This window comes from Galeopterus variegatus, unplaced genomic scaffold (genome assembly GCF_000696425.1).
Source record: "Galeopterus variegatus unplaced genomic scaffold, G_variegatus-3.0.2 Scaffold299, whole genome shotgun sequence".
In the NCBI taxonomy this organism is placed as follows: Eukaryota; Metazoa; Chordata; class Mammalia; order Dermoptera; family Cynocephalidae; genus Galeopterus; species Galeopterus variegatus.
This window is the reverse complement of record NW_007726410.1, coordinates 563,744-580,779: the sequence shown is the minus strand read 5'-3', so window position 1 is coordinate 580,779 and position 17,036 is coordinate 563,744. Positions and strand designations below refer to the sequence as shown.

The 17,036-nt window shown below is 39.3% G+C and overlaps 1 protein-coding gene and 1 pseudogene across 1 annotated transcript in view; both read left to right on the top strand.

Moving 5' to 3' along the window:
• Window positions 1-17,036, top strand: part of SCFD1 (sec1 family domain containing 1) — a 107,729-nt gene that overhangs the window by 85,724 nt on the left and 4,969 nt on the right. The window contains exons 21-24 of the mRNA XM_008567159.1: window positions 790-842; window positions 3,183-3,216; window positions 4,000-4,065; window positions 14,417-14,485. Coding sequence (XP_008565381.1) covers window positions 790-842; window positions 3,183-3,216; window positions 4,000-4,065; window positions 14,417-14,485 — 222 coding nt within the window. The remainder of the gene's footprint in view (window positions 1-789; window positions 843-3,182; window positions 3,217-3,999; window positions 4,066-14,416; window positions 14,486-17,036) is intronic.
• LOC103586035 lies at window positions 9,469-11,201 on the top strand (annotated as a pseudogene).

The window sequence follows — 17,036 nt, the reverse complement described above, 5'->3', positions numbered from 1 at the left end:
GTCCACAACCCCTGAAATCCAAAAAGCTCTGAAAACTAAGATTTTGTATAACTCATTTGGTGTGAAAATCTGACCTGGACTCAAGTTGAGGCTATTTATAGTTTTTATTTACCTATTATATGTTAATCATATATTTAGCTACAGAAATGTTAGATGATAGGGTGTTGCACCCATTATATACAGTATATGTACGATATTACCTATTTTTTTAATTCTAAATTTTTTTAATTCTAAGTTCTGAAATACACCTAACTCCAAAGATTTCAAATAAGAGAAATTGTGAACCTGTATTAGGTAATTCTGTTTGTTCAGTAAAATCATGGACATATAAAGATAATGTAATAAAATTCTTTAAAAAAAAAACTTACGTACTTGAGATACTTTCAGGCCTATAAAAAAGGTGTATTTGGGGGAAGTGGTATAGCATGGTGATTAGGAACTTGGGGATTAGAACTAGACTGCCTGGATTTAAATCCTATGGTTCCCATACTTACTAGTTATGTGACCTTAGAAAAACATATAACCTCTGTGTATCCCAGCTTGCCCATCTGAAAACCAGGGATAACAGTAGTAACTACCTGAAAGACTGTTATGGGGATTAAGTGAGTAATTTCATGTAAAGCACTTAGAATAAAGTTTAGCACATAGTAAGTGCTCAGTAAATGTTAGGGGTGGCAGTTACACATTCCACAAAAGTGATAGATTCATTAACATAAAATACTCTAAGCCAAACTGTGACATTCTAAAGAGAAATTCCATAGTCATGGTAAAGTTCTATTTCTTTAACAGGAAACTGATGACTATAGATATTTTGATCCCAAAATGCTACGGGGCAATGACAGGTAAGCAGCTTCTGTCTTCTGTAGTTTGTTGTGGGTTTTTCCTGCATTCTAAAGAGAAATTCCATAGTCATGGTAAAGTTCTATTTCTTTAACAGGAAACTGATGATTATAGATATTTTGATCCCAAAATGCTACGGGGCAATGACAGGTAAGCAGCTTCTGTCTTCTGTAGTTTGTTGTGGGTTTTTCCTATCAAGAATGGAAATAAGTGATTTTTCATCATAAAGTAACACTGCTTATTAAAAATTCAAACTATATAGAAAACTGGCAAGGAAAATTGTGTACAATCTCATTACCCAGAGATAATCACTAGTAATTATACTTAGCATTTTGGTGTTCTTCTTTCCAAGTGTATATGCACATACAAATACATTTAGATGTTTACTGTTTTTTTATGAAATGAAGCAATTATTACAAACTAATTGTAGGGGAGGGGAATTTGGAATAACGTGTGTATTTTTAAGTGAATATTCTTATTGGACAAATGAAAAGACAGCTTTATGTTGGATACCAGTTATTTTGTTGTTTTATTATTTAACTGATCCATACACGCCAAGTCCCTGGGTGCCATTGCTATAAGTAACAGTTTATAGCAATTAAACATTCTATAAATAGTTTCTGAATTTGATATAAACATGGTATGATATGGTATTATTTGTTTATTATGGATGTTGTTTTTCAAGATTTAATTCATGGTGATATGAAAAATAGCCTACAAGATACAGAGAAAGAATAGACAGAATCAGGAAGAAAAAATAACTACAAGGGGTCTTTAAAAACTTCATGAAGTGTCTTATCTTTTAATTCCTTTTTTCCACAAACTTTTTGAAGTACCCTTGTAGTTGGAATAATTGTTTCCAGCACTTAAATTTAAATGAAGCTAGTTTGCCCTGTACCTTATGTCTGGGATCTTTAGAACTTTGTATTTGTCCTATGCCAAGCTTTCTCGTCTTTGTGGGCAGTCAGGACAGATAATCTAGATAGTCACTAGATAATTAAATTGTCATTCTCTTCTCCGATAGTATTTCTGGTAAATTCAAATAGCAGTTGCAGTTGGCAGGAGAGAATTTGACAAAGAATAAGTTATGGAAAGGAGAAATGAGGAGTGACTGCTGAGGGATACAGGGCTTCTTTTAAGGGTGATTAAAATGTGCTGAAATTAGACAATGATGATTGTACAACTGTGTAAATATAGTAAAAACCACTGATTGTACACTCTAAAACTGGAATTGCAACTCTTTTCCTATATTGATAATTCTCCAGCTTATATATTTTCCCTTTCTTGCATTTAGCTAACAAGTAGATACAGAAACTTTTAATCCTAAATGTAGCTTATGCGTAATGAGGAAGAATATTGGCATTGATAAGACAGATAAGCTCAGAGTTTCGTCTTAACAGAGCCTTCTCCTGAGTTATCCCATCACAATTAAATCTTGGTTTATCATATTAATAACTAGTAATGCCGTGCTATTTAAGTCTCACCTCTCATTTCATGTCTACTTTTAGAGGAACGTAAAGCACTCTGGAGGGAAGTTAAACACTGATGATGAGGCATTTTGATCAGTCAGACTTCTGGCCCCTTCCACGGAATATTCAGACAGTCCATAGAAATGAGGAAAAATGATAGAACTGTGTAATCAGCCTCTGAACAATTAAGGGAGATTATAGCTCTCTCCTCTTAGTTGAGATTTTCAAATATTACTTTTGAAGACAATCTAAATTGTCCTTATAAGTCACACTGTACAGCCTATTTTAGCAGTCAAGGAATATATAAGTCTGACTTGCAAAAGCTTTGAAAAATGTCTTTATTAAAGATCTCTTGACACCAAGGAAGTGCATTTAAAATATGTAATAAATATGTAATAAAGAAATAACAAGCTGTAGCAAAATACAGATCCCTCCTCCCATTTCTCCTTTCCTTCCTTAGTTGTTATCCTTCCCATACATGTGTTTATACAGTTTTTCCACAATTGTAGATATCCACAAATTATATGTAATATTGTTATCAGTGTGGTAAAAATTTACCACACAAAGTACATGCTTCATCAATTTACCCTATACTTGGATTTCCACTTCTCCTCCTGGGAGCTGCTGATCAATCTTCTGAATTTTACTTTAAAATCAATAAGTTGCCTCATTTCCTTTTAGACACTGAGATATGTACCTCTTCTAGCTTCTTCCTCTGTATCCCAGTTCACTACCAGGCTCTGCAGAATTAGGTGAAGGAGGTAGAACTGTAAATAAATATCTAATGGTGCATGTGTGTACTTCCCATTCCTACATTTTAGCCATAATAAAAGCCCTGGGTGAAATTTTCAGTACAGTTTGTCTTTATTGCAGCTCAGTTCCCAGGAGCAAAAATCCATTCCAAGAGGTAAGTTCCATATAAAAATTCTGTTCTCCTAGAAAGGAAAGATGAAATAATGACCAAGCAGTCTGGAGTAATATATTTGTCTTGAATATGACTTTATTATCATTAGTGCATGGCAATCTTGATGAGTTCAATTCTGTACATCCAAATTTCTTTTAAAAAAATTATGTTCTCAGCAACTGTATTTTCCTGATTTATAAAGGTGCTTATACATCTAATATTTTAAGCTTAAAAATAACTGACACAAAAATAATTCCCAGAGAAAGAAGTTTTTCAGATTGCCATGAGTTTTCTATGTGTGGAACTTTTTTCTAAAATTGGATTCCAAACATTTGTGAAGATATTGTGACTCTGATTTCATGTGAAATTCAGAGAAGCTTCTCAGTAAAAATAAATACAGTAAATAACATATGTTTGAAATTACGTAAATGCTAAGTTTTCTAGTTTTCCTGCATACGATAAATAACCTCAAACTCAAAAATGTCCTTTGGAGAAAGCTCTTTGTATTTATTTGCTATTACTTAATTGAAGAATGTAGTTATTTTCCTCTATTTATAGTTTCTGGAAAAATATCCTTTTTTTGCTTTTACCATTCAATAGATATTAGAAATTTATAAATTTATAGATTATTTAGAAACAAATTTCTTAATAGTTAAAAGCATCAAGTGCTTAGAATGTGACCTTTGGGTAGCTAGTGTTTTTTACCTCAGTTTTAGAATAGGTTACAGACTAAAACCCATGTTGCTTGAAAGTTATACCTATTTTTTTTTCTGTTTGCATTGTTAGGCAATTGTTTTTGTGGTGGGAGGAGGCAACTACATTGAATATCAAAATCTGGTTGACTACATAAAGGTACATTTTGGCCTTTTTTATTCTATTGTTTGATGTTTTCACAGTTCTATGTATTTAGAATACTAGCATTCTCTGGTGGCTGTCCTGATCCTTACATAATTCCTTTTCTATGAGGTAGTTTTAAAATCCTGCATTTAAAGAAATGCCCATTTTTCATTGTTTTCCTATTCCTATCACATTTACTTCTGGCCTAAAGTTGTACTTAATCTGGAAAATAATGTATCTCATTTGTATAATGCACTTTGCAACTCTCTAAATATAACTTCAAATGTTTAGAGACCTCAATCAAGCCCTTCATTCAAAAAGTCTCCCTTAGTGAAATAATTTACAGAATTCATTTATCTGAATAATAAGCACTTTACTCCCATCCTGTTAACTTAAATCAGCAACATACTTTTAACAAACTTGTAGTTTTTTTTGCCAGTAAACAAGAGCTTTATAGGTAGCATATAAAAAGTGGATTGCTGCTCATAGCTGAGGTTAGCAGGGAGTAACAGACAACTAAACAAAAAGATATGCAGAAAGGAACATTATTTGAAGAGCAGAAACACCATTTAAAATGCAGGGGCAACAGAATTAGCTATTGTTAACAGAATGACATTTGGTGTAGGATTTTTTTTTTTTTTTTTTGGTGGCTGGCCAGTACAGGGATTGAACCCTGGACCTTGGTGTTCTCAGCACCACGCTTTAACCAACTGAGCTAACTGCCCAGCCCTAGATTGACATTTTGTAATCTTAATTTATTCACTAAACATTAAATAATGATTATTTTTTATGGCCTTACGTCATGTAAGGCTTAAATAAAGGTAGAGGTTATTCTACAGCAGGAGGAAAAAAGCCCACATAGACAGAGGTCACAGAGCTCTAAAACTAACAGATACAACTCCTGGTGGTAATGAACGAGTCCCATAGGATTCTACTTCATCTTCAACCAACATGTCAGAGGCTTACTTAGTCCAGTGAATCCCTGACCTGTGTGGGTCCAAGTGCTCGCTGGTATAGGATCGCCAGTCACACTTGCCAGACAGAAATTAAAGGCTTTTTATTTCAGAAGACATCGACCAGGAAACAGAGAGGGTAAAGCCTACCTGATTGACTGAGGGCTGGGGTTTATATAGGTATATGTATCGGGTGAAACAGGATATTTTGAGAGATGTCCTGGATGAGACAGAATGCTTTTTGAGAAATATATACAGGATGTAGGACATCTTCAAGTGTGATGGACAGCTGCTTCCTGCTTTGCAAGACAGGATGCTTTGAGGGACATATAGGCAAGACAGGATGTCTGCTTTTGATACAATCTTAGTTAACCATTAAGGGCAAGCTGTAAAGGGAAAACAAATTTAGTTCTATAGTATATATAAGATGGTAGGGGTTTTCTTCTACATTTACACCAGGATGCTGTCTCAGTTGCACAGGACATGCTTCATCTTCAGATCATGAACCACCAAGATATATGTAAGATACCTTGGAATCAGAGGAGCCCCAATCTTGTAAAAGAAAGGGTTTTTTATAGCCCACTAGTCCCATAGCCAAAATTAGGCCACATGATCAGCCTCAAAAGCAGAAACCAAGAGAACATGGCAGAAACGAGGTGCAAACAATCTCTAAAAACAATGCTTGACAAGCTGGTATAAGTTGCCCCTTGGTCTGTCTTGACCCTAGCACAGTACTATATTAGTTGCTATTCAGTACATTTCATTTAGGTTTAGCCAAGGGTTTTCAACATGACTGTTTCCAGGTGTTCCCAGGGATAAACACAAGGTTGCAGTAGACACTTATATATTCCACATACTCCCACCCTTGGTTAAGCTTTTTCTAATCATTTATCATTCTTCTTTCTGTACCTTTTACAACATTTGTAGAACGAAAAACAAGAAAGATAAATACCAAAATACTAATCACTTGTGTAGTGACTGAAGTGAAAGTATAACTTTAAAGAAAAATTGTATAATTTCTTTACTATACAACCAGATACAAACCAGATAGTCCAGTGAGAATTTGTTCTTAATCTTGCACAAATCATGCATACTGTACAAGCCAGATAGGCCAGAACTTGTAAATGCAATCCATGTCCCTGTACTACAGAATCAGGCAGAGAAAAAGAAAAATTTTTAGAAGAAATTTAGAACCTCACCCCACTACACCCCCTTTATTTTCCTACAATATCTTAATAATCTATCCAGCGTTGATTCCCTCTTTAATTCAATGCCTATTATGTTTTGACATACATTCTATCATGCAAGTCACTCCTTCTCTTATTAGAAAGAGATGTACCTAGTTGGGAAAGTAAATGTTTCAGATGTTTGATACAATTTTCAGTCAGTCCACTTGGTATTTGGTGAGTTATATGTCAGTCTACTGTAATGATGCTTCTTAGCACATGGTTGAACTGCACCTGCAGTAATATGGGTTTATCAAATGGTGTATAACTAAGGGGTCCAAAATGAAACATTTCTGCTATGGCCTCTAATAATGTTAAATCTATTTCCTACAGCTACCAGGTGTACAAATTCAAATCCAAAATGAATGTCTATTCTGGGCAAGACCTATTGCTGTCCACCTAGAACCATAGGTAACAGCCAGTGTAATTCTGCGTGAACATGTTTTTATTTCTTGTACGTGTATACTTAGGTGTAGAATTGCTGGGTCACGTAGTAACTATACGTGTAATTGAAGAACCGCAGACTGTTTTCCAAAGCAGCTGTACCATTTTACATTCCCACCAGCAGTGTGTGAGTGTTTTGATTTCAGCACGTCATTGACAACACTTATCTGACTTCTTGATTCTGGCCATCCTGGTAGTTGTGGTAGCTCAGTGTGGTTTTGAGTTGCATTTCCCTGATGACATGACAAGCATCTTTTCATGTGTGTATTGGCCCTTTGTATGTCTTTAGAGAAATGTCTGCTCAGATCCCTTGTCCATTTGTAATTGGGTTATTTTGCCTTTTTATTATTGAGTCATAAGAGGTCTTTACGTAATTTAGATACAAGTCCCTTATCAGATATGTGATTTGCATATATTTGCTCCCACTTAATTGGGTTATTTTGCCTTTTTATTATTGAGTCATAAGAGGTCTTTACGTAATTTAGATACTAGTCCCTTATCAGATATGTGATTTGCATATATTTGCTCCCACTATGTTGTCTTTATTTTGGTTAAGTCCAGTGTATCTATTTTTTTTGTTGCTCATGTTTTACTGTCATATCTGAGAACCCTTTGCCAAGTCCAAGGTCATGAAAATTTATCCCTATATTTTCTTCTAAGAATTTTATGGTTTTCGCTCTTAACGTTTATGCCTTGTTCCATTTTGAGTTAATTTTGTGTATGAAGTCAGGTCCAACTTTATCCTTTTGCAAATGGCTGTCCAACTGTTCTAGCACCATTTGTTGAAAAGATGTTCCTTCACCAGTGAATGGTCTTGGCAATCAACTTTGTTGAAAATCATACAACAGTCAGTCAGCCTTGTTGACCATACATATACATATATATTTATTTCTGAACTCTCAATTCAGAAATATATATTCATACATATATATTTATTTCTGAACTCTCAATTCTATTCCATTGATCTGTAGGACTGTCCTTGTGCCAGTACTGTACTGTGTTGGTTACCTCAGCTTTGTAGTAAGTTTTGAAATCAGAACACGTGATCAGAGTCCTACTAATTTATTCTCTTTCAAGATTGTTTTGGCTTTTCTGGGTCCTTTGCAATTCCGTATGAATTTTAGAATCAGTTTGTCAATTTCTACAAAGACATAAATTGATATAATAGGGATTGTGTTGAAGCTGTAGATCAGCTTGGGGAGTGTTTTCATCTCAGCAATATTAAGTCTTCTGATCCATGAACATGTGCTGTTTTTCTGTTTATCTGTATTTTTAATTTCTTTCAACAATATTTTGAAGTTTTCAGATTATCAGTTTTTCACTTCTTTCATTAAATTTATTCTTACATATTTTTTATGCTATTGTTAATTTTTTAATTTTTGGATTGTTCATTGCAAGTATATAGAAATCCAATCGATTTTTTTTTGTATGTTGATCTTATATCCTCCAACTTTGCTGAGCTTGTTTATTAGTTCTAATAGTTTTTAATGGATTTTTAGAATTTACCATATATAAAATTGTGTCGTCTATAAAGTTTCATTTCTTCCTTTCCTATCCAGAATGTTTTTCCTTTTTTTTTCCTTGCCTAACTGCCCTGACTAGAACCTTCAATACATTGTTGAATAGAAGAGGCAAAAGCAAATGTCCTTGTCTTCTTCCTGACCTTCAGGGCATAGCATCTAGTCACTCTTTCACCATTAAGTAAGATGTTAACTGTGTTTTTCATAGATACACTTTAGATCCATTAAACTTTTAGTAGCTATCAAGCCCCAGTTTAATTGTCCTTGAGGGTTTTTTTAAATCCCTTTTAGTCTTATTGTTTACCTTGCTCAAATAATTTTAATATTTTTCCTACCATTCATCCATATTCAGGAGGAACTGAGCTAGTAGTAGGTCTGTGATAGTCTTCCTCACATCATCAGAAACCCATGTCAGTACAACCTTGTAGTATAAAGCAAAACACATGGCTGCAAAACACATGGCTGTGCCTGCAGGAGACTTGTAATATAGAATTAACTAACATGGCCCTTGTTTACACTAGTCCATGACACAATGGGCGAGTACCACATTTGTTGTGAAGACAAAGAACATACTATATAGTAATTCTGATTTATTTAGTAATGATGTTAATGTAACTCATAATTGCTATTTGGTATAATTGGTAAAATTGATTTCATCAATTATATTTGATAATACTGATATCGATGACCAAATGTATTGGGAATTTGACTTAATACCACCACAAGATGTTCTTTTGATGGAAGGTAATTGGCAAGAAAAAGAACTAGATTTAGTTATTAATTAATTTTACATTGAATCAGTGTATTGGTATGTTTCATCAAGTTCAATTATTATTTTTTTTCCTTTTTGTCTTTTTTACTGACCGGTAACGGGATCGCAACCCTTGGTGTTGGGCCCACACCGCGCTCAGCCAGTGAGCGGGAACCGGTCTCCACATGGGATCCAAACCCTCGGCGGGAGCACCGCCGCACTCCCAAGCGGCACACTCTCCAGTGCGCCACCAGGCCGGCCCTTTTTTTTTTTTCTCTTTTTCTTTTTCTTCTTTTTCCATCAAGTTCAATTTTTAACAGAAGGAAGAACTAAAATGGTGAACAACTACTTTAGTCAACCTTGTTTATGATTAAGAATAAGTTTGCTGACAGCCAAGGATGGCGGAGACAGTCAGCAGAGCCACCAAGATGCCAAAAGAGCTTGCCGTCTATGCAAGGTGTAGACAGGTGCTGCCTGCAGAGCAGCTCTGCAACGTCACTGGAGAGGATGCCCCCATGTCCAAGATGGGCTGTGGGATAAGCAAGGTCCTTCCCAAGCTGCCCAAGGATGTCCACCTGAATCTGGCCAGGAAGGTGGAACCCCTCAGTGACACTAAGAGTGATGTTATACAAGTCCTTCATCATGGAGATGGATGGTATTGGCTCTCTCAAAGCTAGCTTCCTAGCAGCTGGTCAATATGCACACCCCTGCCCTGGTGCCCCCACTACTGGCCACACAGAGCATCCCTCAGAACCACCATGCAGGGCATGGCTAAGTACAGGGCCAAGTTCAACCCACATATATCAAGGCCCTGATTGCTCAAGGCAGCTTCACTTCAGCAAAGTGGTTCATGTGGGCAACCCAGCAGCCATATGCTGTCAAGATGATTGAGACCAAGTACCAGTAGAGGCAGGAGGTGAGTGAGTCTGAACTGTGTGTGCTATGCTGGGTGCATCATGTCAACATCATCCAGCTGTTGGAAGTATTTTAGGTGGAGGAGTGTTTTAGTCTGTTTTGTGTTGCTATAACAGAAATACCTGAGACTGGGTAATTTATAAAGAACAGTGGTTTATTACGCTTACGATTCTGGAACAGCTGCATCTGGCACAGGCCTCAGGCTGCTTCTACTCATGGTGGAGAGTGACAGGCAGCCGGCGGGTATGAGCAGATCACATGGCGAGAGGAAGCAAAGAGAGGAAGCAAGAGAGAGAGAAGGTGCCAGGGTCTTTTTAAGCAATGAACTCTCACAGGAACTAGTAGAGCAAGAACTCACTCATTAATCCCCCCTCCCCCAGGGAGAGCATTAATCCATTCATAAGGACTCAGTCAGTTTCCAACACTGCCACATTGGGGATCAAATTTCCAGATGTTTTTTGGCGGGGACAACACAACCAAACTCCATCAAGGAGCATGTATACCTGGTGATGGAGCTGCCCACTGGCAGAGAGCTCTTCAACCACATTATTGCCAGGGGTTCCTTCACTGAGCGTGACACCACCAGAGTGATTGCAGATCGTGCTAGATGGCGTCTGCTATCTCCACGCACTGGGCATCACACTCCAAGACCTCAAGCCTGAGAATCTGCTCTACTACCACCCAGACACTGACTCCAAAATCATCATCACTGACTTTGGCCTGGCCAATGCCCACAAGAAGGGTGATGACTGCCTGGTGAAGACCACCTGCGGCACACCTGAGTACATTGAGCTCGAGGTGCTGGTCCACAGCCCTGCGCCAACTCAGTATACATGTGGGTGCTGGGCGTCATCGCCTACATTCTGCTCAGTGGCACCATGCCCTTTGAGGATGACAACTGCATCCAGCTGTACCAGCAGATCCTCAGAGGCAAGTACAGTTACTTAGGGGAGCCCTGGCCCAGTGTTTCCAACCTGGCCCAGGACTTTACTGACTGCCTGCTGACAGGGACTCCAGATCCCATATGACTACTCTGCAGGCCAAGGCACCCTTGGGTGGTGAGCATGGCAGCCTCTTCATTCTTGAAAAATATGCATCACTCCATCTCCCAGAAACCTCCTCAAACGCACCTCCTTGTTCTGCCAGAGCACCCAGACCTGCCCAGTCCACGCCTTCCAGCCACTCCACACGTTCCAGCAAGTCACACCACATGTTCAACCTGCCTTACCAGCAGCAATCTGGCTGTGGTACACACATGGCACCGTCTCAGCCTGGCTGCACATTGTTGTACTATCTGAGCCCAGTACCCTCTCTGAAGATAGGCCAATACAGCTGGCAGTAGGTGGAGAATGGCCCCAGCCCCTTCTCTGTGCCTTCAGCAACCCCATCCTCACTGTGGGCCTGGTGTGGAGGTGGCTAAGGGGGCTGTGACCCTCCCCCAAACTGGGAGCTGGGTCTGGCACTGACACCCCTTTTTGTGGGCAACTGCTCTGGTATGAGTTGGAGGAAGGGACAGGACTTGGCTTTCACTGTCTCGCTCACCCTTTGGCTCTGCCTCAGGACCTTTTAGGAGAGTTACTTCTGTAATCCCGCCTTTCTCCACAGATCCTTCCTCCTTGGCTCCCACATTCCATGACATCCTGACCCTCAAGATTATGCTCCAGTGGGAGGTCCAGCTAAGCACAAAGCTTGTGCCTTGACTGGAGCTCCAGCACCTGGCTAGATCCAGACAGTCCTCCACCTCCTGGTCTAGATCTGTCTTCCTTCATGGTGCCCCAGGGACCCCTCCTGGCTGCAGGATTCGCCAAGACCTCAGGTTTTAGGGCCGTGGCATGGACGCTAGCCCTGCACTATGTGGGCATGCTGGTGGCAGGCTTGTCCCAGATTCCCACCGCACTCTATGAGGAGGTTCCTGCCCACTAGCCCCCTACCCTCAGTGCCTTCTTTACAGAGCCCACCATTACCTCCTTTGTCCCTTTGGATACCCATTCCATTCCACAGGTGCCTCCTTCTCAACTGTAGGGAGTTAGAATCCCACTGCTGCTATCTGGGGGCACTGGGTGAAGGCAGGGGGTTCCCCATCAGGATTCCATTGTCGGCCCTTGTTTGGTACTGCCTGTTGCCCCTCCCCTTCAGGCTCATTCCCTCCTCTGCAGTTGCATCAAGGTGCCATCTGGTGACTGCCACGAGTATGGGCAGGCTGGAGCAATCAGTGCACACCCTTTGTGCCCACTCATAGTCCTCCAAGAGGAAGTGGGAAGGAAGGAGTTGTTGCACTGGTCGGGGGAGGGTCCTAGTTTGCTCAGCTCTCCCCTTCTGCTGAGCTTCTACACACCTCTTCCTGGAACTCAGCCACACTGTGTGACCTGCCTTTGAACCCTGGGTGCCTAGGGCGCTGGCCTTGCCTGCTTCCTTTCACAACATTAACCTTCCAGTCTGGGTCCCACTGAGTCAGGCTGGAGAGAGCCCTGCAGGAGGTGAGTTGGGTTGGATAGCTGCTTTCCCAGAGACCTGAGCTAGATCCATCCCCATGTCTGTCATGGTGTCTCCCCTTCCCACCACAAACCAGGCTGGAACCCAAGTCCCCTACCTCCACAGCTGCTTGCAGTGGGTGCGAAGAGGCCAGCGGCAGGGCCTGGGGTTGGCCCCTACTCAGCTCCTCCCTGTGCGCAGCCTCGGGCCAGGCCCTCCTTTTTCTGCATGTGCCACCTCCAGTGGAAAACCAAACCAAAGACCACTCTGGCCAAGTCAACTGTGCCTTATACACCTCTTCCATCCCCACTACCCTCTGGGCAGGATGCAGTGGAGAACCCAAAAGCCCCAGTGGCCTCAGAATTTTCCATTTCCCCAAGTGTCTCTAGGGGCCCGAAGCCCTGGCAGTTTATTTCCTCTGTTGCCCAGGGTAAGCCTGGTCCTGGAGGTAGGAAAGAGGGGGTTTGGAGACATGGACTATGGATGGAGAATGTGCAGTTATTTTGTGTACTCAGTTTGTATATATATCCTTTGTATTCAGTAAACAGGCTACCCTCCCCAGGGAAGGCTGCCCATTTGTTCTGACAAAAATAAAAAGTATAAGTTTGCATTGGAGTATTTAGTAAACTACAATTTTTTTTTTCTAATTACACCTACACCTCATTGGATGATACAAATGATTAGTATTTTGGTGTTTATCCTTGTTTTTCTACCCTATAAATGCTGTAAAAGATACAGAAAGAAAAATGCTGATGAGTGATTTGATCTAGAACACTTAACCAAGGGTGGGGGCGGGAGAAGTATGGATTGTACAAGTTTAGGCTTAATCTCAGCTGATCTCCTCCAACCCTGTGCTTATTGCTAGGAATACTGGCAACCATGGTGCTGACATTTGGCCAAACCTGAGTGAAATGTACTAACTAGTAATGAAGATAGTCTTGTGCTAGGGTCCAAAATAGATCAGGGGCAATGTGCAGTAGCTTGCCAGCATTGTTTAACAGAAAATGTTGATGGTTTGCAACTGGTTTCTATCATGGTCTCTTGATTTCTGCTGTTGAGCCTGATTTTGCCTATGTGACCAGAGGGGTATAAAAGACCTCTCTTTGAACAACAATGAGGGTCCCCTGATACCAAGGTATTTGGAATGTATCTTGGTGGTTCACATTGAAGATGAAATGGGTCCTGTTCTACTAAGATAGGATCCTGGAAGCTGTGCCTAGAATGTTTTGGGCCCCTCTGATGTTTCCCTATGCTTTCTCCTATATTATAACTTCTGCCTTCATTAATGCCTCATGTGAGTTATATATCCTGTGTAGCCTCAAGAATCCCAGTTATATGACCATGTATAATTGCTGCATATACCATCTCATTTTGAAAAAATTTAAGTGATATGTATCTCTTGTTTTATTTGTTCTCAGAGATGGCTAGCTAGGACATTGAGTCAGCTTACACATCACAAAGAAATGTCCTTTTGTGTTGCAAAGCCATCATCCTTAGGTTTTTTGATGAATTATCAAATTACTTGGTTATGGAATAAACTTTTTACGTTACAAAAGAAATATTATATGTATGTGAACTTGAAGGTAAATTAATAAGAATGTCAGCATTAAGGACTGAACAAAATTCATAATTACAACATGAAATGGGATATATTAACTTATAAATACAGTGTTCCACAAGTGAGACTGAAATGACAATCCATGCTATCTGCGCCATATCCTACTTTAAGCAAAACAAAACTAAGAATATTTTCTTCAAGTAGTATAGATTCTACATTGGAAGAATGTTGGTCTAAGAATTTATAGATAATCAGATGACTGCCATATTTCACAGGAGCAAGAATTAATTCCATTTTTAGTGTAATAAGAAATGGCACCCAACAGTGTGGGTGGAGGGGGAACACTATGCCCATTTTACCACTGTATTCCCCTTTATTTTAGGATAGACATGTACACTAAAATCTACCACCACCCCCCAAAAAACCTGAAGAATAACAAAAGTCCTAGCAGGTTAATCTCTTTTCTTAGGAATATTGAAAAATATTTCTTGTTACTTGTATCTGAGTTCTGTCTCCAATTTTTACAGGGGAAACAAGGCAAACATGTTTTATATGGCTGCAGTGAAATTTTCAATGCTACACAGTTCATAAAACAGGTAAAGTATACCTTTTTAGTTTGTTTCTGTTAACATACCCCAAGATGATGTTGATATTTTTCTAAAGAGAGAAAGAAAACTGTTTATTCATCTGTACCAGTTAAAACCAAAAGCCATACAGCTGTAAGAACATAAGAATTTGCAGTTGGAATAGTGTACTTAGGCAAAATCCAATCCCGCATTTCCTTGCGTACTGTTCACATTTCTGACTTTGCCAAGCATATCACATATTGGGCCTGAGAGATTAAGCAATTTTCTTAGGGAATAGCATGTGCTCAGTTGATACAATAAAGTCCACTCACCTTAGCTGCCATAAAAATCATAACTGTACCCTGTACTAATTTTTAGTAACCATTTCTAGCATTCATTTTCCAGCACAACTTCCTTATCCTTACATGGTTCTTGTATTTTTAACCTTAATTTAGCACCTCAGAGGTTTTATGAGAATTTCAAACATACAGAAAACTTGAAGAGAATTTGCAATAAACACTTGCATACTCCCCATTAATGTTTTACTCTACAAGCTTTATAAGTATTGTAAGATACCTATCCATCCCTAAATCTATTTATTGCTCCAACTTATTTTATTAATTTCAAAGTAAATTGTAGCTATCGGTGCACTTCCTCCTTAATACTTCAATGCCCATATCATTACCTTAGAGTTCATTATTTGTTTAGGGTTCCCCCCGCTTTGGAAGTAGAATATGCAATAAATACACAAATCTTAAGTGTACCTTCATGAGTTTTGCCAGATGTGTTTGCCTGAGTAACCCAAACCCCTGTCAAGATAGAGANGCCTCGGGCCAGGCCCCCCTTTTCCCTTTTGTGCCACCTCCAGTGGAAAACCAAACCAAAGACCACTCTGGCCAAGTCAACTGTGCCTTATACACCTCTTCCATCCCCACTACCCTCTGGGCAGGATGCAGTGGAGAACCCAAAAGCCCCAGTGGCCTCAGAATTTTCCATTTCCCCAAGTGTCTCTAGGGGCCGGAAGCCCTGGCAGTTTATTTCCTCTGTTGCCCAGGGTAAGCCTGGTCCTGGAGGTAGGAAAGAGGGGGTTTGGAGACATGGACTATGGATGGAGAATGTGCAGTTATTTTGTGTACTCAGTTTGTATATATATCCTTTGTATTCAGTAAACAGGCTACCCTCCCCAGGGAAGGCTGCCCATTTGTTCTGACAAAAAAAAAAAAGTATAAGTTTGCATTGGAGTATTTAGTAAACTACAATTTTTTTTTTCTAATTACACCTACACCTCATTGGATGATACAAATGATTAGTATTTTGGTGTTTATCCTTGTTTTTCTGCCCTATAAATGCTGTAAAAGATACAGAAAGAAAAATGCTGATGAGTGATTTGATCTAGAACACTTAACCAAGGGTGGGGGCGGGAGAAGTATGGATTGTACAAGTTTAGGCTTAATCTCAGCTGATCTCCTCCAACCCTGTGCTTATTGCTAGGAATACTGGCAACCATGGTGCTGACATTTGGCCAAACCTGAGTGAAATGTACTAACTAGTAATGAAGATAGTCTTGTGCTAGGGTCCAAAATAGATCAGGGGCAATGTGCAGTAGCTTGCCAGCATTGTTTAACAGAAAATGTTGATGGTTTGCAACTGGTTTCTATCATGGTCTCTTGATTTCTGCTGTTGAGCCTGATTTTGCCTATGTGACCAGAGGGGTATAAAAGACCTCTCTTTGAACAACAATGAGGGTCCCCTGATACCAAGGTATTTGGAATGTATCTTGGTGGTTCACATTGAAGATGAAATGGGTCCTGTTCTACTAAGATAGGATCCTGGAAGCTGTGCCTAGAATGTTTTGGGCCCCTCTGATGTTTCCCTATGCTTTCTCCTATATTATAACTTCTGCCTTCATTAATGCCTCATGTGAGTTATATATCCTGTGTAGCCTCAAGAATCCCAGTTATATGACCATGTATAATTGCTGCATATACCATCTCATTTTGAAAAAATTTAAGTGATATGTATCTCTTGTTTTATTTGTTCTCAGAGATGGCTAGCTAGGACATTGAGTCAGCTTACACATCACAAAGAAATGTCCTTTTGTGTTGCAAAGCCATCATCCTTAGGTTTTTTGATGAATTATCAAATTACTTGGTTATGGAATAAACTTTTTACGTTACAAAAGAAATATTATATGTATGTGAACTTGAAGGTAAATTAATAAGAATGTCAGCATTAAGGACTGAACAAAATTCATAATTACAACATGAAATGGGATATATTAACTTATAAATACAGTGTTCCACAAGTGAGACTGAAATGACAATCCATGCTATCTGCGCCATATCCTACTTTAAGCAAAACAAAACTAAGAATATTTTCTTCAAGTAGTATAGATTCTACATTGGAAGAATGTTGGTCTAAGAATTTATAGATAATCAGATGACTGCCATATTTCACAGGAGCAAGAATTAATTCCATTTTTAGTGTAATAAGAAATGGCACCCAACAGTGTGGGTGGAGGGGGAACACTATGCCCATTTTACCACTGTATTCCCCTTTATTTTAGGATAGACATGTACAC